The sequence below is a fragment of the Astyanax mexicanus genome, chromosome 4, assembly GCF_023375975.1.
Source record: "Astyanax mexicanus isolate ESR-SI-001 chromosome 4, AstMex3_surface, whole genome shotgun sequence".
NCBI lineage: Eukaryota > Metazoa > Chordata > Actinopteri > Characiformes > Acestrorhamphidae > Astyanax > Astyanax mexicanus.
In genome coordinates, this window is record NC_064411.1 from 38,347,733 (window position 1) to 38,372,793 (window position 25,061).

At 38.3% G+C, this 25,061-nt stretch overlaps 2 protein-coding genes across 7 annotated transcripts in view; one reads left to right on the forward strand and one right to left on the reverse strand.

Annotated features, from left to right (window-relative positions):
- fbxl7 (F-box and leucine-rich repeat protein 7) overlaps positions 1–25,061 on the reverse strand; it is a 151,188-nt gene that overhangs the window by 43,655 nt on the left and 82,472 nt on the right. For 5 of the 6 annotated variants that reach the window (XM_049478530.1, XM_049478533.1, XM_049478531.1 and 2 more), the window contains one exon: positions 6,747–6,836. Coding sequence is in view for 1 of the 6 variants with exons in the window: in XM_015602254.3 (XP_015457740.1) it covers positions 6,747–6,836; positions 16,601–16,637 (127 nt within the window). In the remaining 5 variants the exon portion in view is untranslated. Of the gene's footprint in view, positions 1–6,746; positions 6,837–16,600; positions 17,379–25,061 lie in introns of those variants that run through there. The other variant, XM_015602254.3, reaches the window with a different exon arrangement.
- On the forward strand, positions 20,231–24,304 carry c4h7orf25 (chromosome 4 C7orf25 homolog). The gene is made up of 2 exons (XM_022679158.2): positions 20,231–20,331; positions 22,307–24,304. Exon 2 carries the CDS (start codon positions 22,323–22,325, stop codon positions 23,631–23,633), a length of 1,311 nt encoding a protein of 436 aa, XP_022534879.2. The 5' UTR covers positions 20,231–20,331; positions 22,307–22,322; the 3' UTR covers positions 23,634–24,304.

A 25,061-nucleotide genomic window follows, 5' to 3' on the forward strand; every position in this document is an offset into this window, starting at 1 on the left:
AATCAAGAGAAGATGGATAATCACAGGCATCAAACCAAGCTGAACTGCTTGATTTTTTGCAACAGGTGTGGCAAAAAGTTATCCAAAAGTAGTGTGTACTATATTTGGTGGAGGGGAACATGCCAAGATCCATGAAAACTGTAATTAAAAACCAGGGTTTTTCCAGCAAATATTGATTCCTGAACCCTTAAAACTTTATGAATATGAACTTGTTTTCTTTGCAATATTTGAGGTCTGACAGCTCTGCATATTTTTTTTGTTATTTCAGTCATTTCTTTTTTTCTGCAAATAAATGCTTTAAATGACAATATTTTTATTTGGAATTTGGGAGAAATGTTGTCCATAGTTTAAAGAATAAAACAACAATGTTTAATTTACTCAAACATATACCTATAAATTGCTAAATCAGAGAAACTGATTCAGAAACTGAAGTGATCTCTTATTTTTTTTCCAGAGCCATATATCTAAAAAATATCTATAAACTTTATTTCGGTCTTTACTTCAGTCAGTTCTTATACTTAATTTTCAGCGAATTACTGGCAGTACTCCAATATGTACTCTGTTTAGAAACTTAGTACATATAGGGATAGACTTGATAGATCCAACTGAGTGCAAAAATGATGTACGTTGAGGTCAAGAGTCACATTCCTAAAACAGCCCTGCACTGTGGCACACTGTACGACACACTGCCGAACATCTAAACATGCTCCCAGAGGGCTAAACACAGGCCAGGCGAGGTAAAACTCTACAGGGGGGCTGACATAAAATATCCCCAGCCAAGAACTTCAGAAGACCAAGCTTTGGCTTTGTTTTATTCCCACACAGCAGCAGTAGCAACAACTGTTTCAATGCTACGTGCCAAGCACATGCTAACATGCTGCATTATAACAGTGCCACACTGCTCTGCTGCAAGGGAAATGTGGCCTTGGTCAGTTATCACAAAGGAAGTGGCAAGAAAGGCCACTCTCTTAGAACAATGCTATCTGCCCGAGCTGATGCTGTGCTGCCCTGATGCTTTACAGTAGCTGCTTTAGCTCAGCATTTTTTCAGTACTGAGTAAGACCGGATGAGTCACCCAGGACCGAACCAGCGAGCATAGCTTTCCAGCAGAGGCAGACAATGAGGCAGCAGACGTACATTAACCCAATCCCTGCACCACGCTGGAATTCTCTGTCTTAATAAACACAGCGCTTCCTCAGTCCGTCCAAAGTTTGCCTATCCTCTGCGCTCCAGTCCCTCGTGACAAATACAGACCACATGCAGTGCGCAGGGTAAGCAAACACTCGCAAATCCTCACTTTATAGTTTGTGGCTTTTGCATTGGACTGCAGCCTTTTATTCTTATGACCCGCTGCAGCCTTAAATCACCTGCTGATATCCAGGATTACATCTGCCTGGAATGCAATAGGGAGCGATGTGGCCAAACGCTTCACATGCTAATGTGGTTGGACTATGAATAAGTAGCTTTTAAAGTATGTTTAAAATCTGTACAGCTCATTTCTCCAGTTTATACAGTCAGCCGATGGAAACTTTGGCAATTTTAAAAACAGACCATTTTGAATTAGGTATCAGTGTGATTTAAAAAAAAGTAACATTATTTACTATATACAGTAGAGTACCTTACAGTTAGAGCAGGACGATATAGCAAAAATTTATATCACAATATAATTCATAATTTCAGTCTACGATATAATTCAGATATTGGTTTGGACAGTCTAAAAGCCACCACCTATGTTGTACGTGCTAACATATAGACAGAGCTGGACAATGTTTTTCACAAAACATAATATTTATTAATATGTTTTGATATGCAGGCAAAATGTGCAAAGCAGCAGTGGTAGATTCTTTTTTTATATATATTATTTTTAATTCCAAATGTACACAGCCCAACACACTCATTAGGACTCCCACCATCACTTATATTGTCCCAACACCAGGAGGGCGAAAAGATACATGTAAAGTCAGCCACCACCTCTTTTTAAACTACTGCTCATGCAGCATTGCAGAGTAGCTTCACAGCACTCTCGGAGTAAAGTGCTGCGACTCTTTTCAAATACATCAGCTCACAGATGCCTTGTGCTGAGCGACATCACCCTTTGGAGTGATGAGGGGAGAGATCATCATCTATCCACCCAGAGAGTGCAAGGCAAATTGTGCTCTCTCAGGGCTCCGGTAGCTGATGGCAAGCTGCATGAACAGGATTCGAACCGGAGATCTCCTGATCATAACAGTGGTAGATTCTTAAAACTGCTATTCAAATATTGCTGCACATCATCCATTTAAAATGTAATAAAATGTACAAATAGGCCAGTGTTCTATAAGCACTGATTATATCCTTAATGAAAGCATTTTGTTGACATGATAAGATAAAATATCACCATACTACCCAGCTCTACATGTAGTATCTGCCCTTTAGGGCTGTGTATGGCCTGATGAACCTGAAGAATCAGGAGATATGATGTGTATCATAATACAGTGAGAACAAGTCAATATACTGAGATATACTCTAATACTGTAAGTAACACAACAGTATTACAAACATAATAATAATATTGTAATGCATCAACATATCAATATATATTTTTACACCTATGCATCTTACAGCAGTTTAACACCAATATAAGCCCTGTTTTAGCCAAGATTGCTTTTAGAACAGGGCACAAACAGGGCAGCCAATCAGAATGTATTTTTTATTACATCAATGGAACAGTACAGAACCAAAAACAGCCCTGTTGGAAATAATCATTTAAAAAGCTACAGGTGAGGTAGACTGCATCAATCAATTTAGAGGATGCAACTTGTGTCCTGTATCCTTCCAGCCCTTGCATGTCCATATTTCTCAGCACACATTCTCAGTACACTAAGAAAATGTTCAATGTTTTAAAATGTGAGTTTATTAATATGATCTATTTCTGTGAAGCATGCAGGTTTTTCATTCTTTGTTTTGACATCACAATGATGCCTTTTTAGACTGTTAAAATGTGTGATAAACTAGTGAGAAGGAGCCTTTAGTCCTACAGTGTTACCTCAGACCCTGACTGAAGTCTAGCCCTTGGAACGCAGCTAATACCACAAAATCCCCAAAATGTCCAAAAGTGGTATAGTATAGTATTCCTGTAAAAGAAATTTAGTTTCTGTTGTGTTTTCTACAAAGACAAAGCGACTGAATCATTCTGCAGTAAGAATCGGTCTGAATGGACACGCATTACCAGCCAAGAACAACCTGGAATCACAGGGCATCTCATGATACGATATAATGAGGATATGCTGCCCACAATAACAATGATATCACTATTCTCTCATTCTGCAATATTTGGTATTGTGAAAGACAATTCTCAATGATACTTCACTGTGTTGCTGAAAAGGATAAAATATTCCCAAATGAATTCCATATTTAGTGGTGTCAATTTTACATAAATTGGCAACCAATATTCTTCACCGCAGGTTTACTCTATTCATTTGATTATCGCCACCATGTGGAGTAAGAAATATGGAGTAAGTCAAATTGAAAGCAAGTCTTAGCCTATGTTTCAATTAAAATGATGTATTGCAAACTAAAACGATACATCACAATTTCGACTTTTTGTCCCACCCCTTCCTGTTAACATTGGTAAATCCTGCCATATGCACATTTATCTATACTGCATATTCACCAGCATATAGCTGCTGAGCTGTTAAATGGCCTGTTTAAGGCCCATGTTTTGTGTATTGAAAGATTTTGCCTTATGTTCTTATTCAGTGTTATCTATATTATATAGGTAGGCAAATGTAAAAAATATGTCTTACTGTTGATGTTTCTGCCTCGCCAGCAAATTGAATCTCAGTTTGACATAGAGGATATACATGTTGTTGGGCCACCACTACAAAATTTATGCAGTGAAAAACACTGCAATTAAATAAAAACTTGACTGTTCTTTGAAAGGATACAACTGCATTATTATGCTATTATATGCTATAATATAACCTTTAAAAATAGTCATTGTGACAGACAGAGCTGCAATTATGCTTTTTGTTCCTGACAGCCAGAAACAGCAAATTAGGGCTGCAAGATATTGAAAAAAATGACATTGCAATCGTTCTTTTTTCGGCTATATATATACATATATCGCAATAATCGCAGTAATCGGCCCTTTAATCAGGCATTAAAGCATTAAAATGCCTCTTTAAAAGGTAAATAAGAGTGTTTTTCTGGGATTAAAAGTGTGAATTCAGTTGTAACTGGAAATATCTGCGCAAAACTGTGCTGAACTGAAGTGCACAGGTTTAGACACGTGTGTTTACAATTTACAAGCACGTGAATCGAGGTAACCGCATGGCACGTGCCCATTACCTTGTGTTTACTCCTGCCCCTCCCCTCTCATTCCCCCTCCCCCTCGCACTTCTCACACAGGCAGCAGCAGCCTGTCATTCACACAGACACAGAGACGACGCTGTGTATCTACTTCTTGTGTCAAGAATCAAAACATTGCAACATGACGTGTTTGATTTAATTGCCTTAAGTGACATTGCACATCCTGCAATGTGACTATTGTGATGATGATACTAACAGCACATTGTTTAATTGATTTGCCAATCAATTTCAAAGTTCAAAAACTTGTGGAGCTACACTGCTCTAAGCTGAACTGTTACAACCTGCAGTTTTTGCAACTTTATACTATAGACAGGGGTGTGAATTTTGAATTTTAAATCCTTAAAAGTACATAAACATAGTACTTCACTGAAAAAATATACATGTTTTTCCAATATATGTACACTTTAAGAACAACTCCACTATTCTGGCAAGCAGAGTGTTGATAATGACAGCAGTTCGTATTCGTAGCCAGCAAAGCACAGTCTGAGCTAAGTTTATGTCGTGAAGGATAAAGCCTTTCTCTTCCCTCCTGCTGATGCGGGAAGGAGCGTCCATAAATCAGCCTGTCCGAGGCCGTCGGCCAGAGTGCTACTCTGACATTACTGCGGATCGACGGCGGGCAGACTGAGACTGGGACGAACCCCGCACCGCAGGGGAAGAGGTGGGAAAGGGGGGCGAGTAAGATGGACTCCGGCCTGCAACCGCACACACATACACACACCGCAGCCTGGCTCCTAGCACGTCCTCCCTGGAGAACAAACCTCCGCCCTCCACGAGCTACACACACTCTCTCCTCCCTCCACACACTCCACACACTCTCTCCACCCCTCCTTCTCCAGGCCCCACATACACCAGACTGTTATTGTTGTTTCAGGCACTGTTTTTCTGGCGACAATGAGTTGGGCAAGGACAATCACGGAGTGGTTATGAATATACTACAGACCAATGGTTTGAAAGCAATGAAAGCTTTTTGAAAATAAGCATTTTTAGTAACCCAGAATCCAGAAGTTGTGTTCACACTTTCTTAAATCTTTTTTAAGCTGATTTGTTTGCTCAGTCTGTTGCTTGCATCTACAAACCAAAAAAATCCTAAAATGTTGCTCTACTGTCTACCTTCTCAGTCCACATAATTCTCCCACTTCAGATGTCAGTCCTGTATCTCTCAACTTGTCAACAAATGCATGTGTACAGCTGTCCATAAGGGAGCACTCATACTGATATTGATATTTACATTAGTAGTAGTGTAAAGAAGAGTTACACTCCATAACTGCAGGAGAAAAATACTAATTCTCACATAATGCTGCTTTAACTATGATATCTCGTTAGCAGAGGGTCAAAATTTGTTTCACACCAATGCGGCACTTTTATTCAGCTACAACATGAACAGAACATGTTAACCTAGTCAGCAGATGATGTTAGCTGACAGGCCAACAAGCTCTGATATCTTATATTCAGATTATCAGATCTTGACTGAAACTTACAAAAATTACAATGCCAAGAATAGCCAAGTCTAAATACTTGCATGTCCAGAAATACCATTTGAATCGCATACTAATGAGGCTGGAAACTGATAAAAGTCTAATTAAGCACAAAGTCAGTGCTCAATCATATTACTAACAAAAAGACAATGACAAAAACAGAATAAATATCAGATTAAATTATCTAGCAAAATAAATATTCTAAATCTGATTTTCTTTACTTTTCTCTTGAGGAGATCATTTAGAATCCATTGACCCTTCATCAGAATTCCCCTTATTTAAAAAAAAAAAAGAATGGTATAGTCTAATGCTTTCCTCATATGTTATTTATTAGCCAAGACCTCTGCTAAAACACTAGTCATTATTCAGCCAAATCTTGTTTTTAATAATCTCAGGGTGTATGAGTTCAAACATATGCCCACGTATTTCCAACAGCCCACTCGAACCGAAACTGGCCCAATGCCAGCTGTCAAAAATGGCTCCCTCTAGCATTCAGCTACATGGTTCATTTTTTACATCTTACAATCATTACTCAATCTAAACCAAACAGCCTAGAGTGTGTTGAGAAAAGGCTGCTGATAAGTATTTACAGAACTAATTTGCGTTCTACTATTTCTCAAATGTTAGCCTCATATCTGCCGTGCTACGATAAAGAAGGCCAAAGTGGACATGGTTTGGCTGATCAAATTTGATCAAATCTGACTAGTACTGGTAACTCGTACCAGGACACAATCTATAAAAAGAAAAAAGTAAAACAACTCAGAAGCTCCACCCAAAACGATAATCACAGTGACAGTGACATTATAAAGCATCTTTAAAAAGGCCTATTTTTTTTCCAAAAATAGTCAACAAGGCAAAGAAGGAGGGGAAAAAAGAAAAGGCAGGCCAGTGACAGCTAATGAGGACCAGATGCCCTACCTTCGCTGGTAGCTGCATTCTTTGGAGCTTTGGTGGACGTCTGATCCGTACTTGAACTCAGGTCGGAGGAAATGCTGGAACTGGCCTTCCCTGCAATCAGAGAGAAACAGAAACACCCCCCCAGGACACGTCAGGACACCCACCGCAACATTGCTCACTGCTATGGCACATGGTAGTCATAATGAACAAAGAGAAAGACAAAGAAGAAGATGGAGAGAGAGAGAGAGAGAGAGAGGGAACGGGAGAGATTTGGGTTCATATGGTGCACACAGTACAAACGGTAGCCTACAAGCAAACACATTGGAAGCCTTACCCAACAAGTGGGGCTGCATGCTATATATTATTTCTTAATCACATTTTTGTTTTTTTGGCATTACAAAGCATACTGAGAAGAACCATTAACATTGCAGGACCATGCAGAACCAATATTTTATCCGGAACCAAACATTCTTATGTTCTTACAACTGGTGCAAAGCATTGCAAGACTCTCATACTCAATTAGGCCAGTCATGATAATCACATTATCGACTTATCGAACAATAAATGGACATTAACTCAATCATTTTTGATAACTGTGATATTGTCTAAATAGTATCCGAGTGCAATTCATCAGCGTTTGAAAAAATCTAAACTGTCACAGTAGAGCAGAACAAATAAACTTATTAAAGCATAATATTTTGTCATCATTACTTCCAATAATTCTACTTTTATATATCCATAAACACATGTACTATTGTGAAACAAGACTGCTAAGATATATAACGTTAGCTGCTCTTAGCTGTTGCAATAGAATAATACAATTTTAGGACTTTACCCAACTCAAAATGTATTTTTTAGTTTTTAAAAAACCCTCAACTGCTTGACTGAAAAATTCAGTTACCCAATGGCTCTTCCTAGCAGAACTATTTATTTAGTTGCCCCAAACCCAGTAAGATACCTTATATATTGCTATGCTTTATGTAAAATCAGGTAAACCATGTATAAGTTTCACATATATAACTATTGCTATATATTCCTTTGTTTGTGTAATGTGAGGGTGTTTTGATGAATTAAGTATGCAGGTTACGCAAGCCAAATATTGAACCTTGTCATATACACTATTTATTTCCTGATGAGTTTTGGAAAATAAGAAAATATATATATATATAATAAATCTCTTTATGTTAAAAGATACACTCTTGTATGGCCAAGTGAAACTGCAGGTTATTAAATAGTTGTGCTAGCTAATTGACGGTGGCTAGCTTCTGTTTACTTTAAGGCATATTTAGTTAGCTAATACTAGATTAGCTAGCAACCAAAAATATTAATTCACGATTTACATTTTAATTTTTTACACATTTAGACTGTGTCGGAAACTAGAACTAGTAGCTAGGTTAGCTAGCTGAATTGCTGTTCATGCTGTATTAAAAGACTGTGTAGTGATGAGTGCCCTATAACCAAAGCACAAAAGCAAAAAGCAATACACCAGACATTGCCAAGGTATCAGCTATGTCTGAAACATAAGAAATGCTGCCTGTTTATACAGGTTTCTAAAGCAGAAGGGCACACTGTCAGGTCTAAATTGAAATTTAGTAATTTGGCCTTTTGTTTTATAGGGCTAAAATGCTAAAAGCTAATAGCAACACAGATACTCGCTCATATCTAGCAATGAGCTGTCCATGCCTTGGCAATGTCAGCACAGACACTTTACTATTAATATATATTTTAGTCAGATACTAAGACATTTATCACTATACTACCTTCTAATGAGATTGTGTGAGCAGCAGCGTATCTTAAAATTTTGATACACTGGAACAATAGCTCACTTCTAGATAGGATCGTTTTGTCTGTGTTGTCATTAGTTGTTAGCATTTTCACCCAATATAAATAGAAAGTTACTAAACTTAAATTCAGACAAGACTGTCTGTCTTTCTGCCTTAGAATCCAGTCAGAGTAGGCAACATTTCTTACATTTCAGACACAGCCGTAGTTTATAAACTTTGCTTACATATTTATTTATCCAGCTAGCTATTATAGCATCATGCTAACTGCCAGTTGCTAACTTTCTGATACTGTTAGTTGCTTATTTGCATTCAGCGTTTCCATTCCATATTTACATAGCTATTTATTTAGCCATGACATCATGCAAACTGTTAGTTTATAGCTTGCAATCACTGTTTACTTTCCATGTTTACATATTTAGCTAGTTTAGCTTTGTTTACAGTTAGCCATGACATCATGCTAACTGTTGGTTTCTAGCTTTAATTTACTGTTTTCATTCCAGTGTCACTTCTTTAGTTCACAAGCCACACATTTCAAAGGGAACTGCATCATAATATGTTGCATTATAATTATAATATTCTACTTTATACGTATCATGCAGCAACAACAATTAGAAAATCTTGCCAACAAATGCCTTGCATTGCTTTCCTGCCTGTCACAAACATATACAATCATGCCGGCATCCCCCATTAGATGGACTGAAAGACAAAGATTGTAAGTTTGACCAACAAACTGGACTAAACAAGAGAAGAGTCATGTGATTTGAAGCACTCTGATTAATCACACATGTTAGTTTCATGCCATTAACCCCTTAAACTCTTGGGGTCTGAATGTGGGATCACACTTTTCATCTTTGTCAGCTACTAAACTTGCAAATCATGCTTTAGCTTCACAGTTTGCATTAGTTTGTTACTGAATAATAAAGTAACAACAGTATAATAATAATAATAATAATTGTTTATACAGGCTATTTGAGGTTTTATTGTGCATCTGGAATAGGCAATGACAATGACGGAGTGGTGGAAAAGCTCCTCAAAAAAGAAAAAGAAAAAAACACAGCTCAAGATGTGCTTCAAAGCTACACTTCAAAGCTACACTGCTATAAAGTATGTTTACAACAATACTACAAGCGCAAACACCTCCACAGCTCGCGTAAGCTTTTTATTTGACCATACAAGGTCTGACAGAGGGAGCTCCCGCATACCAGGCAGGAGAAAAAAAGCATGCATTGCTGTGTAAACAGACCTGCTTTTCATGAAATAGTCTCAGAGTGATATCAGTGCATTAATTTGTGGGTGCATTTATCAAACAGGGCAGTAAAAAAAAAACACGAGCCGGACCAAGGGGAGATCTCTCATGCATTTAGCTCTTAATTTGACGTCCAGTTACATCAGCAGCATTGTTTATTGTCTATTGTCTCTAAAGAATGTAGGCTTCACTCTAAGTGAGATTCATTGGCTAAACACATTTTAATAATGGGATCTGCACAGGCTCGCACTTCGTTCCCATGCACGGCCCACCAGCAAAGTGCACCATTAGGGCTGAACAAGAATAGCTCAGTGCTAAGGTGCGCACAAGTGTTAACCCACAGGATCAATCAGGTTATTAGGAACAAAGAATATAAACAATGTGTGCTCAGTGAATGGAAGGCTTTCTACTACACTGCTCAAAAAATAAGTGAGTTAAACTTGGGATATCAATATGCCCAGTTGCAAAGTATAATGATTGTGAATTGTGAGTCATCTGCTTTAGCGCAAAAGAAAGTGACAAAAGTGATGAAAGTACACCAAAAAGGCAAGAGCAAGACAACCCCCAAAAAGTGAATGGTTTTGCAGATGGTAGCCACAGACAAATGATCTTTCCTTAACCTTCCTTGCTAATTCTTCTCCAGTTTTGCATATTGTTGGTGTCATTATCAGTACTGGTAGCATGCAATGGAACCTAACGCCCTTCCAGTTTGAACAGGTAGTTAAAATCCTCTAGAAAACGTTTACAGTGGCTCAAGAGCATAGTGGAGGTACCAGGACACACATCAGGCCTTCAGGAGAAGCACTGCCACCAGAGCAATACAAAAGTTACCTTTAGCATGACTAGCATTTAACAGAGAACACCAGAAGGGGTAGGTCCTAAAATATCTAAAATAATTTGTCCCCACATGAGTGCAGTTTATTCCGCACACAGGATCGCAGACTCAGAGGGGTTAAATCCTCAGCACCATTGTCAGACCTGCTGGTGCTGTGGGCGCTGGGTTCCTTCTGGTGCAGCACAATGTGGCCAGAGTGTGTAGGCAGTTCCTGGATGATGACATTAATGCCAATGACAGGTTCTCACATTCCTTTAGATCTAAATCCACCTGTGATACATTATGTTTTGTTCTACTTGACACTGCCAGGTTGCACTTTAGACTGTCCAGGAGCTCAGTGATGCCCTTGTACATGTCTAAGAAGACATCCCACAGGACATCTGTCTCATAAGGAGCATTCCCAGGCATAGTGCATACAGGCACATGGGGGCCATACACACTACTGAATGACATTATGATTTGCTGTGCTGAAATTAGTGGAAACTGAATGAGCCTATGATTTCAATGTGATGACTTTGGTTTCCACTGACTGATGTTGTGTCATTTTGTATATTAGTAAAGATTTTCAACTTAACATAACAAGGTGTGATTTAAGTGAGTAAGAGCAGTGTAGACGGTGCATTGCTGTAAGAATTTGATTCCATTCAATGACAAAGCTCAGTATAATGGATGACAACCACCATATCAGACTTTATCCCCAATCTCCTCCGACTTATCCCAAAAGCACTACATGGAGCGCCATCATTACAGAGAACAAAGTTCTTCCACTGCTCTATAGCTCAATACTAGGGGGCTGTATACCCCTTTAGGCAACTGTTTTACGTTTGTTTACCTGCCTTAAAGAGTTTTCTATTCTACTCTCAGTACTTCTCTGAAGAGTGTACAAAAGTACACAAGTTTCAAAACAGATACTAATAAATCAAAGTGTTTACTGTATGATACATTTTAACAGAATAATTGACTATAATTTAAGGGATTAAAATTAAAAAACATTTATGTCATAATACGTTATCATAAACCTTGAGGAAAATATCTGTGTTAAACTTAAGGATTGGGGTCTTCTATTGCTTTTCTTTTTCAGTTTCAGACTGAATTACAGTTTGAGTTCAGCTATGAATTGAGGAAATGTGAGACCTATTTGGCAATTTAAGGTTAATTTGACGTTTTAAATTTAATGTTAGTTAAATTAGCTCAGCTGGCTACTGGAGACTAAACTGTGCCTGACTCTGTCAGCTATTTGGAGTGGATAGATGTTTTAACATTGGTTAATGATAATGTGAATTATAAGCTATTTTTGTTATTGCAAAATTGCTAAATTAATGTGTGCTGCATGTGATCTGAGAGAGGCTTGCAAAATTTACAAAGTAAAATAAATGGTATAGGGTCGATATTGTCATATGAAGTATAAAATAAAAGTGTGTTTTGGTCTTTGTATTAAGCAGTATAAAAGTTTTAGAAAATTATTGCACATGTGCACATAGTGCACATTGTGATATAAATGCTAAAATTATATATTAATCAACACATAAAACTGCAGTTCAGTAAAAGTTATAACTTATTGGTTGAGGGATATTGCCATCTTAATTTTTGGTAACTCTGTTAACCAGCGATAGGCACAGGCTAAGGGAGGAATCATGTAAAATAAATGAAAAATAGCGAGAAAATGACTGCCGTTCACATTTGGGAACCAAAATAGCTGTTCAGTTGTTAAATGGACAAGTAACAGCTATATAACAGTGACAAAAAGCAGAGACAATTGAACAAAACATAAGTAAAATTTCTGTGGAAAGTTGTTTTGCACTTTCACTTGATGCTTGAACATACCAGGAGTTTTTTTTCTTTTTCTTTCAAGAAGTCCTGTGGCGCGCTTCAATTCCCAAAGTTAAGCTCTTAGCAGTTTTGGGGTTTGAGGAAACCACTTTTTTCAAAACACTTTTTTGTCTCTGAAGCTTTCTATTCATGGCTCGCAGAAATCAGCTCTTTCTTCTGCCTGGCACATCTGACAGCAGCAGAGAGGATGGAGGTATCCTCATGTCTGCTGAGCTGCAGCACTTCTTTCAACACCTGTCAGCAGGAGACAGAGGGTTTTGGAGTCTACCAGCATGGTTAAGAATTTAGTTTGTGGTCTATGGCCTTATGTGATGCCAATGTTCTGATGATTCCAAAGTCAGAAATGAGAAGAAGCTGCTGTAGAGCAGGGCTGCATATAGGCCTGTCACGATAGGTATTACCATATTATATAATATATTGTCCCAAAAATAAATGGGATAAACAATACTACTATAGAAATAGCCATTTTTTGGCTGAAGGATGAATACCAAAAACTGAGCAGTTTCATTCATTTTGCCACTTTTCCCCATTGCATGAATTCAGAATTCTAAATTAATAAATTATGAAGGTAATTTCTGTAAACCAAACGATACGTATTTATTGTGACAGGTCTAGTCACACAATATTGCATTTGATAATTGTTATCATGATACAATCTTAATATAGATCGATACTGATCTGATCAATCACAGCTTCAGATAAGTGTTTCTTTCAGTAGAAAATGCTTAAAAACTTGAATAAAGAGTTGAATAAGTCAGTAATCCCTACCCTCCAAGCCCATTCTGCTCCTGAAAAAAGCTGCATACCTGTCAGGGCACAGCAAACAGTAATGATAGGTGGGACCATATGAACTTTAGAAATTCCAGAGCTGTGGTACCATCTCGCTGGAAATTTATTGCCATGCTTTTTGAGTGCCAGCTCCAGAGACGAGCCAAACCTTGACCTTCTTGAGAAATCTGGTGCGCTTTAGTGAACCACAAGCCTCCGGCGCGGCCAAGAGCTCATTCTGCGGGTGAGAGGGCTCTGGCACCAGCGCTGATAGTTATGAAATATTCTAAACACAGTCTGGGCCAAATTGCCAGTCATGGTACCCAGCGCTCAGTGACTCAGTGCCTGTCTTCACTTCGTGAGAAGGACTAAACATTGTGACTTGTTGGTTCTGTATGGGTTTACTGTTCTTAACAGTCCAGCAGTTTGGTGATTTCCTTGATTATACTTTTGAAACTGCTGACTGAGGATGGGATGGGCAATGTGGCAGTAAAATCCCACTGTTCATGATACTCAGTACACTTAGGAATTGACTAAATGTTTTTAAATAAATTCAATTAATTTGTGATACAATCGAAATTGTACTGATTTTTCATGACATATTTACTTGACGCAGATTATATATACCCAACATTATTTATTTTACTGCAATATTGGATACACTGAGTGCTGTACACCACCTTTTTCTGAAAGTGTACTGACCAGCATACATCCCTCAAAAAAGACTGTATATATTACATGGCAAAACCCCACAATGCATAGGATAAAATATCTGGCCATGCAGTCTTCAGAGATGTTCGGAAAAAAGAAAGGATAAGGTAGATTGTTCTCCAGTCCAAAAATAATGAGAAAAAAAAAACAAGAAAATCCACATCTTCTTTACAAAATTGGTTAATTGAAGAACAGTCCATTCTAGTAAGAGCCTTTGAATAACCTTTAAAAGGTTGTTTCAAATAAAATCCTTTTTGAGAGTGTACTGGCCAGTTTACATTCCTGGTTCACTGCAGACTTTGGACGTGTTCCACTTAACTAAATGAACCAAAAGCTCAAAACCCAAAGCATGGCCTCTATAATGTATACCCACAGTTCTTCTACATACTGTTCCTGTCATTGAGAATTAATCCAGCTCAACAATCCAATTAAAAAGATAGCTGGTTGACAAGCTCTTGACCAGCATAGTGTGTGATGAATTTGATTTTAGTCATGCTTGGTGATGATTGTCAACCAGCTTGGTTAATCTTGGTCATGCTGATCAACTAACATGATCCTGTCTGATCAAGCTTGGTCATACCGGCTGCTTAGCTTGGTCAAGTTGATCATGCTTGTAGACCAGCTAATCCATCAAGTCCCTCCATGTCTTTTACAATCATGCAGGTGAAAACATAACCTATGATGGTGAGCTATATAACTGACCAGCATAGTTATATGCTGCTTTGGATTTTGGTCATGATGGTTGACCAGCTTGTTGACGATCATGCCTGCAAACCAGCTTAGTCATACTGTTCATCTAGTTTGGTCAGTTTGATCTTGCTTATAGACCAACTCAGGTCTCATTAGAAGAAATCTACAACTTAACAAAAAAGTATGTTTTCTATAGTGTACACTCCGACAATGCCAAAGTGCAAAAAAACTCCCCCCAAACTGAACAAATCATCTTAATTTTTAGGTATCAGATGATCTTAGCTGGTCTTTAAACTTGGTCAAAGTGGACAAAAGCTTGCGTTCAATGTGAAAACTTATCCTAAATTATCCTAACTGGTTAATAAGCTCCTAATTAGCATAATGCATGGTGCATTTGATTTTGGTAATGCATTGTTCTGCTGGTCATAGCTATCAAGACCAAACTGTCTGACCAGCAAGACTAAGCTGGTTGACCAGCAAAAACAAACTAGTTGACCATTGACAGCATGACCAGTTTGGCCATGATGGTCATGATGATTGACCAGCTTCATGATGTTCCACATTGGTCACGCTAGCCAACATACTGGAATCTAGCTAGAATAAGTTGATCATGCTTGCAAACCAGCTCAACTACAGTGCCAGGCCAAAAAAAATTGCACTCTAATATTTCATGGGACCGCCTTTACCTTTGACTACGGCACACATTCACTGTGGTGAATTTGTGTGGTGTGTTTCGACAAGTTCCTGCAACGTCACAAGATATATTTCATTCCAATGTTGCACTATTTTTTCAACATGATCTTGTACTGATGATTGTAGAGTCTGACCCCTGCACAAAGCCTTCTCCAGCACATCCCAAAGATTACCAATGAGGTTAAGGTCTGGACTCTGTGGTGAACAATCCATGTGTGAAAATGACGATCTCATCCTCCCTGAACCACTCTTTCACTATTTCAGCCCGATAAATCCTGGCATTGTCGTCAACTTGGAATATGCCCGTGCCATCAGGGAATGAAAAATCCAATGATGGAATAACCTGGTCTATATTCAGTATACTCAGGTGGACAGCTGACCTCATTCTTTCAGCACATACTGTTGCTGAACCTAGACCTGGCCAACTGCAGCAAAACAACCCACATCTTTTGCTTAGTTAAATCCAGGTGGGGACTTTTTTTGGCCTGGCAGTGTATTAACCCCTTAAGAGGCCATAATTTTTGTCAATTTTCTGCCTCATATTACATACCTAAATCTTGAAGATTTCGATTCAAGCTTTAAATAAAAAAATGTCATGTTTGATAATAAAGGCTACTACAAATGTACAAACTGTAATCGTAATAGAAATAATTTTAAAAAACGTAAGTAAATCTGCAACTTCACATCAACTTTAACATTGATAAAATTGCCACATTCCTAAACTTTATTTTAAAATCGGTATTTCCTGAATACAAATCAAACATTTCATGTCCTCCAAATCTTTTGTTTTGTTATGTTTGTCTAGTTTTTATGTCTATTTTCAAACTTGCAGAATTTGGGTTTGATTCCTGTTACTAATCTGAAATTATTAAGATTGTGGACAAACTACTCTAAGTAACCTGTAGGAGTCTTCAAAGCCCTCAAAGATTTCAGAATGTGAATAACCTATTTTACTATTGTTGTATTATCTACACTTGTAGTCAGTGTACGTTTCAAGGCCTGTAAAGGGTTAAAGGTACCCCATACTGGTCAACCAGCTCAACCAGCTTGAGTTTATTATGAAGTTTAGTGAGTTAACGAGATAACAACCTAAAAAAAAATACAAAATCCCCCATTTGACACAAACTACAAAGCATAGAATGGACATATCTGACCATGCAGTCTTCAGAGATGTACAGAAGAAGAAAAAGGCAGTTCAAGAATAGTATTGAGGAGAAGTTCAACCATGACTGTACAACCAAACGCTGAACCCAGCTCTGAACAGAGCCCCAGCCCAGCCTTCAAACTCTCTCTCTCACTCACTCACTACCTCACTCACCTTCGCTGCCACTCTGCTTGCCACTGTTCGCCCCCATGGTGCCCAGCGCCCAGCATAATCTACCCGCTGCTTCCCTCCACGCGCTCCACGCACACCACCGCGGGGACCAGGCGAGGACAAGGGGGAGCAAGAAAAGAAGAGAAAGAAGCGATAAACTCCACCGTTAGCTGCTCCTTCCTCCTCCTCTGCGCTATAACACATCCATAACTCCCAGTCTTCAGTCTGATTTAGCTTGGAAATGAACTGAACAGCTTAAAAAAAAAAAAAAAAAAAAAAAAAAAAAACTTAAAAATGTCTCCAAACGAGGTGCAGCATGTCGAAAACAACGAAAACCTTCAACGTGAACGTGCAGCTGCTTGGCTTATGGTTAGAGAGAGCAGCGAAAAAGAGAGAGAGAGCAAGCATGAAAAAAGAGAAGAAAAAAGGGAAAAAGAGGAAAAACGTTTGGGAGGACTGGACCGCGCACGCGCTCCCTCGATCCCGTTCGGCTCCGACCACGCGCACAATTTCAGAGAAATAAAACAAATAATAAAAACCAATGATACGTTCAGTTTTTAAAATAACTATTTTAACGAAACGTGGACGTCGCGGTGCAAAAACACACAAGCAATAACTAATAACTAGCTAATCCACCTTTTTAAAACATCTCTAAGCAGCTGTTCACACAAATAAAAAATATATAATCATAAAAAATATAAATCCAAACGCGAGTTTTATGAATTAATAATGACTTCGTGCACAACGATCACTCCGCGTGCGAGTCCGGACAGTTCAAGTTCTCCACGCTGACTGTAGCTCTAGCTTTATAAACACTCAGTGATTTCTACTTCATACTGAACCCGCTGATTCACAGTAATCGAGGCGCACCCTGCCGGCCTGCTGCTGACAGTGCAGCTGACTGAGCTTTATTGCTGATTCATCTGTTTCTTTTTCTTCCTTTTTTAACGGTTTAAAAGTGTAAATTAATTTCATTTCATTTCAAATACATTAATTTAAATAAAATAAATAATTCACTTTCTCTAGGTAACATAATACAAGAAGATGATACATCCTGCACGTAAAATGTGGGATTATATACCCCATACACTAAAAACAGAGGTCTGACATTGGTACTTTTTGTACTCAAAGGTACACTTTTCATAATTGTACACTCAAAGCTATAATATTGGTCTTTAGAAGGTCAGATGTGTTCCCCAAAGTCTTTTCTAACAGCAGGAAGTAAATATTTGTACCATTTAACCAGCCAAAAGGTACAATAAGTATTCTGTATCACTGTACTAATAAACAATGTATATTTAATTATACATACTTATTTGAAAGACAGAAAATATTTTATCATGTTCTTGACACATATTCAGTGTGACCTAGTGCATCTCAAAAAATTATAATATCATTGAAACACTACTTTATTTTAGTAATTCAGTTCAAAACGTGAAACTCATATATCATATAAATGTATTACACACAGAGCGATCTATTTTAAGTGTTTATTTATTTTATTATTATGGTTTACAGCCAATAAAAAATAAATATATTAGACCAATTGGTACTTTTGGCAGTGTCGGCAGAGTGCCAAAGTCCTGCTGGAAAATTAAATCATTGACCATCACTAAATTTTGCATTTTAGTTGCAAATCAAGGGACCAGAGTCTGGAGGAAAAGTGAAGAGGCACACAGTCCAAGCTGCGTAAGGTGTGAAGTTTTCACAATCAGTAATGGATTGGTAAGACAACTGTTGTAAATAAATTACAATTCATTATTATCATAACTTATTTCATTTTGAATCTCCATTCAAAATGCTGTGCAGTCCAAAACTAGGCCTAATCTCTCTGGAATTGTGCCCCCATAATGTAGTATCTAGTTTAATGCGGGCATGGTCCAAACAAAGTGTTTTCTGCAGAGTTGTGGGTGAGATTTAAAATAATGAACTAACTTACTCTTTATAAAAAAAAAGTCTACTCATGTGATTGTGCAGTTGGATTAACTGACAGATATTGAGAGGCATGCCTAATAACAATTTCATTTTGATGCACTAAATATGTGTATAAAAAAGATCTATTACAGCATATTGTGATGTTAAATGAACACTGAAAATAACAGGTACAGAAAATGCATGACGAAACATTCATGTTATTGTTTATTTGATTCTAAATGTTTAATGTTGAAATGTGTTTAACCTGCTTTTAGTCAGCATTTTGTTCTACATAGCAGCTGGCTTTCTGCAGCATGTTCGAAGTTGAGCGTGTAGTTTGTTTATGTGTGAAGTTGAGCATGTAGTTTATTTATCTGTAAATATTTCCGGAAGGCTTGAGCATCCCAATGTTCCCGTAAATCTAGTCCCATGCAACTGTCAGCTGACTAAAACACTGTTTTAAAATTTGGCCAAAGTTTATAACTGGTAATATTATGCTTGCTATGCTTCTCTTACAGATGAGGTGTATCTCTTTTGCAGACCTGAATCCACTAGATAGTTTTCTTTCAGACATTATTTCCAAATCTTTTCCAGTAATGACAGACAGTTAGTTACTTGCCAAATGCAGAGGTGGGTGGTAATTACTTCCATCTATACGGTTCCAAGTACTAAAAACTGCTTAGATTAGAACTCCATGGAAAATTGGTGAAGACACAAAAATATAGTAAAATTTTAAAAAGAAACAGGTTTTACAGTGGATGCATGATTTAATTCAAATAATGTGTACACTTGCAGCACATCCTCTCTGTTATTGGGTCCAATCTCTGATAGTCCTGTGACAAACAAAAGCTCATGGTTGAATTTACAGAATTAACAACAGGACTTTAAAGCAAGACGGAAATAAGAAGATTTTTTGAAGATCTCTATTTTGCTTTCTTTTGGAGATCACTCTTTTCACTTTCTTTTTTTAGATCTTTTCCTTTTTTTAATAATTTTTATTTCAAAATTTTCCCATTTTCTCCCAACCCACTCATTAGGACTCCCCCTATTACTAGTAATGCCCCAACACACCAGGAGGGTGAAGACTAACACATGCTTGCTCCGATACATATGAAGTCAGCCACGCTTCTTTTCGAGCTGCTGCTGATGCAGCATTGCCGAGTAGCCAGCGCGCTTGGAGGAAAGCGCAGCGACTCGGATCTTTTCCTTTTTTTATTTATTTTGAGATCTCTCTCACTTTACATACTTTTGAGATTATTTTTGTTTATTATTATTATTATTTATTTATTTATTTATTTATTTATTCTTTCTTTCTTTCTTTCTTTCTTTCTTGCATGGCACTTACTTTTAATCAAAGGTTCTACAAGGCGCTTGCTTTGCCATGGCTTTGTATACCAATGCCAACAGGTGTACCTGGTTTGCACTGATCACCTTCAAGGAATTCTGGGATTTGGAGTTCCCTTGTGTGACAATGATACTTTTCATTATGCAAACTCTTGATTACTTTTAACTAATCAGTTTATAAACAGATGAAACTAAACAAAATTAATAATAAAGGTTAATAATCTTTTGGGTTGCAGGTAGAAGATTTTCAAAACAAATCAATAGATTTAGAGGAGTCTACGGTTTTTTTTAACTTTTTTTTTTTTTTAACTTAATGACAACTGATAGACTACTATTTTTTTATTTCTTGATGCAGCACCTTTACTCCAACACAGGGGGCAGTACTCTCCCTCACTAACGGTCTACACGCGGTACAGAGCGAGTCTGCCGCGGTTTACTGCAGAACAGAGCGGAACTTGTGGCTGGGAGTGTTTTCTGTAAGTGTTGCTCTGCTTTCTACACTTATTTTCACTTAATATTGTGAGGCCTTTACGACTTCTCTATATCGTTATCTGTGATACCGAAGATTTCATTAGCGGTATTGCCGCTTCTGTTAGGGTGTCTGAGGTTTGATATACAGGGCTGGAGGTGGCTAACTAACGCGTTGCCAATGCGTTACAACAGAGAGACAGAGAGAGGTTTCAGTCGGGGTGTTAATATCTCTATTTAGCTGATTTTGTACAGCTCATCTAATTTAGCTAGCTAACTAGTTAACTGCCATTAACCAACATAATTTTAAAATACGTAACATTGAATAAAGGCTGTATCCGTGTGGAAGCTACCAACGTAGCTAATCTAACAGCTATCCTACAGCTGGTCTATGTTTTTGCTTACTAGCAAAATAACTATAATCAGCGAGATTTCTCCACAAACTAGCTAAATATGAGGTGCTAATATACTTGTCAGTCTTAGTTCAAAATCATTATTTTCACAGATTGTTCCTACGGTTCCATCTGTAAGTAACTTCCAAGCATTTTAACTAATCTTCATTAGGTTAATTCCTCTGTGTCTTCGTAATTTTAATCAATAAATCACAACAGCTACGAACATAAAATGATACGAAACCACCGCTCAGAACATTATTATTATTGTTATTGTTATTATTATTATTATTATTATTATTATTACTACTACAACTACTACTAAGGACTTGTTCTGTAAAGCCCGTGTTCTGTCGAGTTGTGCTACCTTGTCAAACCGTGCTTTCCTAGTGTATATTGAAAAGCTAAAAATACAAAAGAAGCACAATATTATACCATGTTACCATTAGAAGTCTATGTGCTATTTTTGGATATCCTAAATCACTGGTTCAGAGTTAAATTATGGTATTAAAAGGTTATTCGAATCTGCTTTTGTATTTTTTAAATAATATACATTTTGTCGTTGTTGTTATTATTATTAGTTGTCATTTACACTTGTTAAATGAACAAAAATACAGAAAAACCTAATCATTATTGAAAAAAAGAAAAATAACAAAAAATAGGTAAGCGCATGCGCAGTGCCTTTAGGAAGCACGTATCGCTGGGTAGCATAACTCGACAGAACACCCCGGTGCTGTTTCGTGTGCCTGTGCGCTGTGGCCCATTAGAGCTGGGGTGTACAGTCTTATCTGCAACAGCCAGTGTAGCTGCAGGGTTTCCTTCCAGCCAAGCAGACACATATTAGTAATTAAACATTGCACACAAAGTAAGGAAATTTGTGTTTGGTACATTATTTTTTTGTTGTAACTGCTTCTTAGCAATAAACCTTACCACTGTTGGAAAGCATATTCATTTCCCTTATAAATGGTGCCACATTTGTAAGAAACAAGCATTTTTGGGATGACTTTGTGGTTTGCACCCCTAAAAATTTTAAAAGCACTAACCCACACACTCATTTAAAAAGGAATTTCACAGGTTTTCAAGTGGCAAGAGATTTATTGCCCAGAAGCATTGTTACAACATAGAAATTATCTAACAAATACAAATGTCCTTTCTTTTTGTGCTACGTTTATTTGATGCCTGAAAAATGTAATAAACAAGTGACACAAAGATGCAGGAGTGCTGCTGATTGCTTAGTCTTTGACCTTCATTCACATCAGATCTTTAGGGTTAAGACTAGACCCATACATAAGAAGGGCCTGCTTGGGTTCATTTTCATAGAGAACATGGGTCTGGATCCATTGTTTATCTTGATGGAGAAAAAAAAGCAGGACACCCTACAGTTTATGCAGCTAAAAATGGATGTATTCTGATTATCCACAACATATCTTGCACAATTATACTATTGAAGGTTAACATTTCAATAAAATGATACTGACAGTGGTACTTGTGCCAGTAATGTAGTTCACAGTTTTGTGGTGATTATTTCCTGTATTGAATTATATTACTTTCCTGTTCAAGTACACTTCTTTGTTCTTTTTTTCTGCTTTAGGAATAATGTGACAGATATGGCTGCCAGTCCAATGCTCAAAGAACAGATCAAAGCAGCCAAGGAGTTGCTAGAACGGGTGGACCTGCTGTGCAACCGTCAGGCCCGGGAGGTGGAAGGACGAGCCAAATTGTGCAGCAAACTTCGTGCTGAGCTTAAGTTCTTAGAGAAAGTAGAAGCCGGGAAAGTCGTAATTAAAGAGTCTCACCTGCAGAGCACCAACCTCACACACTTGAGAGCTATCGTTGAATCAGCTGAGAGCATAGAGAATGTTGTCAGTGTTTTGCATGTGTTCGCTTACGAGGGTCCTGATGGGCAGAAGCAGACATTAGTGGTGGATGTGGTGGCCAATGGTGGACACACTTGGGTTAAGTCCATTGGACGCAAGGCGGAGGCCTTGCACAACATCTGGCAGGGCCGTGGTCAGTATGGGGATAAAAGCGTGATCAATCAGGCTGAAGACTTTCTGGAGGCCAGCCGACAACAGCCTGTTCAATACTGCAACCCCCATATCATCTTTGCCTTCTACAATGGTGTGTCTAGCCCCATGGCTGACAGGCTCAGGGAGATGGGCATCTCTGTGAGAGGTGACATTGTTGCTGTGAACACTGTGGTTGGAGTGGGAGAGGATGATGAACAAGAAGAGGATGATGAGGAAGAAGGTGAGGATGATTGTTCAGGGGAAGAGGAGCAGGAGGCAGTGAATGAGGCTGTAGAAGAAGACGAGGGCAGTGATGACGAAGATGCAGACTTCATGCAAACCCGTGTGGACAGAGATACTATCGTGGCCAGCTTGTCGTTCCCCACCGAAGTAAAGGTGGACGTCTGCAACCGAGCCAACCTAGACATCACCACACTAATCACTTACGTGTCCTCTCTAAGCCATGGGAACTGCCACTACACCTTTAGGGAGAAGGTGCTGACGGAGCAGGCTGCACAGGAAAGGCAGGAGAAGGTCCTGCCCAAGCTTGAAGAGTTTATGAAAGGCAAGGAGCTGTTTGCCTGTCATTCTGCAGTTCATGACTTTCAAGTTATCCTGGACACGCTAGGTGGGCCTGGAGAAAAAGCGCGTGCAGAGGAGCTTCTAGCCAGGCTGACCATAGTGCCTGACCAGCCCTCAGAACGCACAGGAAAACTGGTCACCAGCTCCAAGGTGAACCGCAGGTCACTTATGATCTTCGGGACAGGGGACTCACTGCGAGCCGTCACTATGACTGCCAACAGTGGTTTTGTGCGTGCAGCTGCTAACCAGGGGGTGCGCTACAGTGTATTTATCCATCAACCCCGAGCTCTGACGGAGGGAAAGGAATGGAGAGCAACGCCAATATGAGTGTAAGGAATGACTGAAAGGCATTGGAACAGTAGTGCTTCCCAATTCTGGTCTTGGTGAACTCCTAGGGCATGGAATCTGGGTTGTAGTACTGAGAACTTCAGGATAACAAAGTTTAAGATTAGACAGTAGGAACATCCCAGGTTTCCCTTTTTTCAAAGTGAGCTAAAGGAAATACTCCTGTGTTTTTTGGTTGGACTCCAGGACCAGGGTTTGGAACCACTGGAATAATTGTGTGCAACAGCACTTTAACAGATGCAAAGCCCTATTATATTCTAAGCTGTAAAAAAAAAAAAAAAAACACTTGCAAGAGGCACTACCATATACAGGTGTACACAAGTTGCACAGTCAGCTGCTAATATAGGCAGCATGAGCTATAATCTGTATAATCTGTTTCTTTAAGATCAGTGCCTCAACTTTAGCCAGCACAGATGCAGAATATACCAAATACGATATGTATGTTGAAATATAAATAAATGTATGCTGTTAACAGGCCTGTGGGTACCTGTCTTCAGCAAAACCTCATTAGATTTTTCTTTTAATGTTAACAACATGTTTGCCTGAATGCAGAAGATGTACTATGTTTCTGTGTGTACTGCTGGACCATTTTCTTTTGTGAAAGAAAAAAACAACTTTTATTAAAAAATCAAAAATAAACATCTTATAAAATGTCTTGCATTACTGCCTGTTGGTGTTCGGTTTATGGTGTGTATTACATGCTTTTAAATACTAATATGTCTTACCAGATGCACAAAGCAGTTCTTTGCAAATTTAACACACTATTATTTTTATCATTATTCGTCCTACAGCTGGGCAATTTGCAATGTTGCAGCAGTGCCAAGGACAGACAAAATATATATAAAAAAAATACTCATCTAAAATGTATTCTAAAAATGAAGATTAGAAGAAATATTGTTCCCCAGTATGTAGACCTGAATAAGAAAAAAATTGAGTAAGCTTCAAGTCACAGGTTATTTTTCTTCAAACAAAATTTAAAATTTCATTCCAAAAAATGTGTGCACAGAGATGGTCAATGATTTTTGTATCAGTGATAAAAAGAGCTTTCTGGCATAATTAGCAGGGTGGAATTAAAGATTTAATTAATTTTAGGAGACCTTCACAGTTTCATTAGAAAGGAGAATTAATGCGATACTCATTACTGCATATAGTCTGTATTGACAGTAAATGACATCAGTTTGAATCAGGGCTTGACATCAGCACATAGTGATGCTGTAAGTTTTAAATAAAGTCTTATACAACTGGCTCTGATCTGAAATCTGGCACTATTTCTCAGGTAGGTAACATATAGTCACTGAATGAATCTTAGGGGGTTGTTTGATGAGCTCAGAGATCCCCTGGGGGGAACTTCCCAGGCCTAAGTGCCCCTGGAGCCTCACCACAACATCACCAGATGGGCAATTTGTTGTC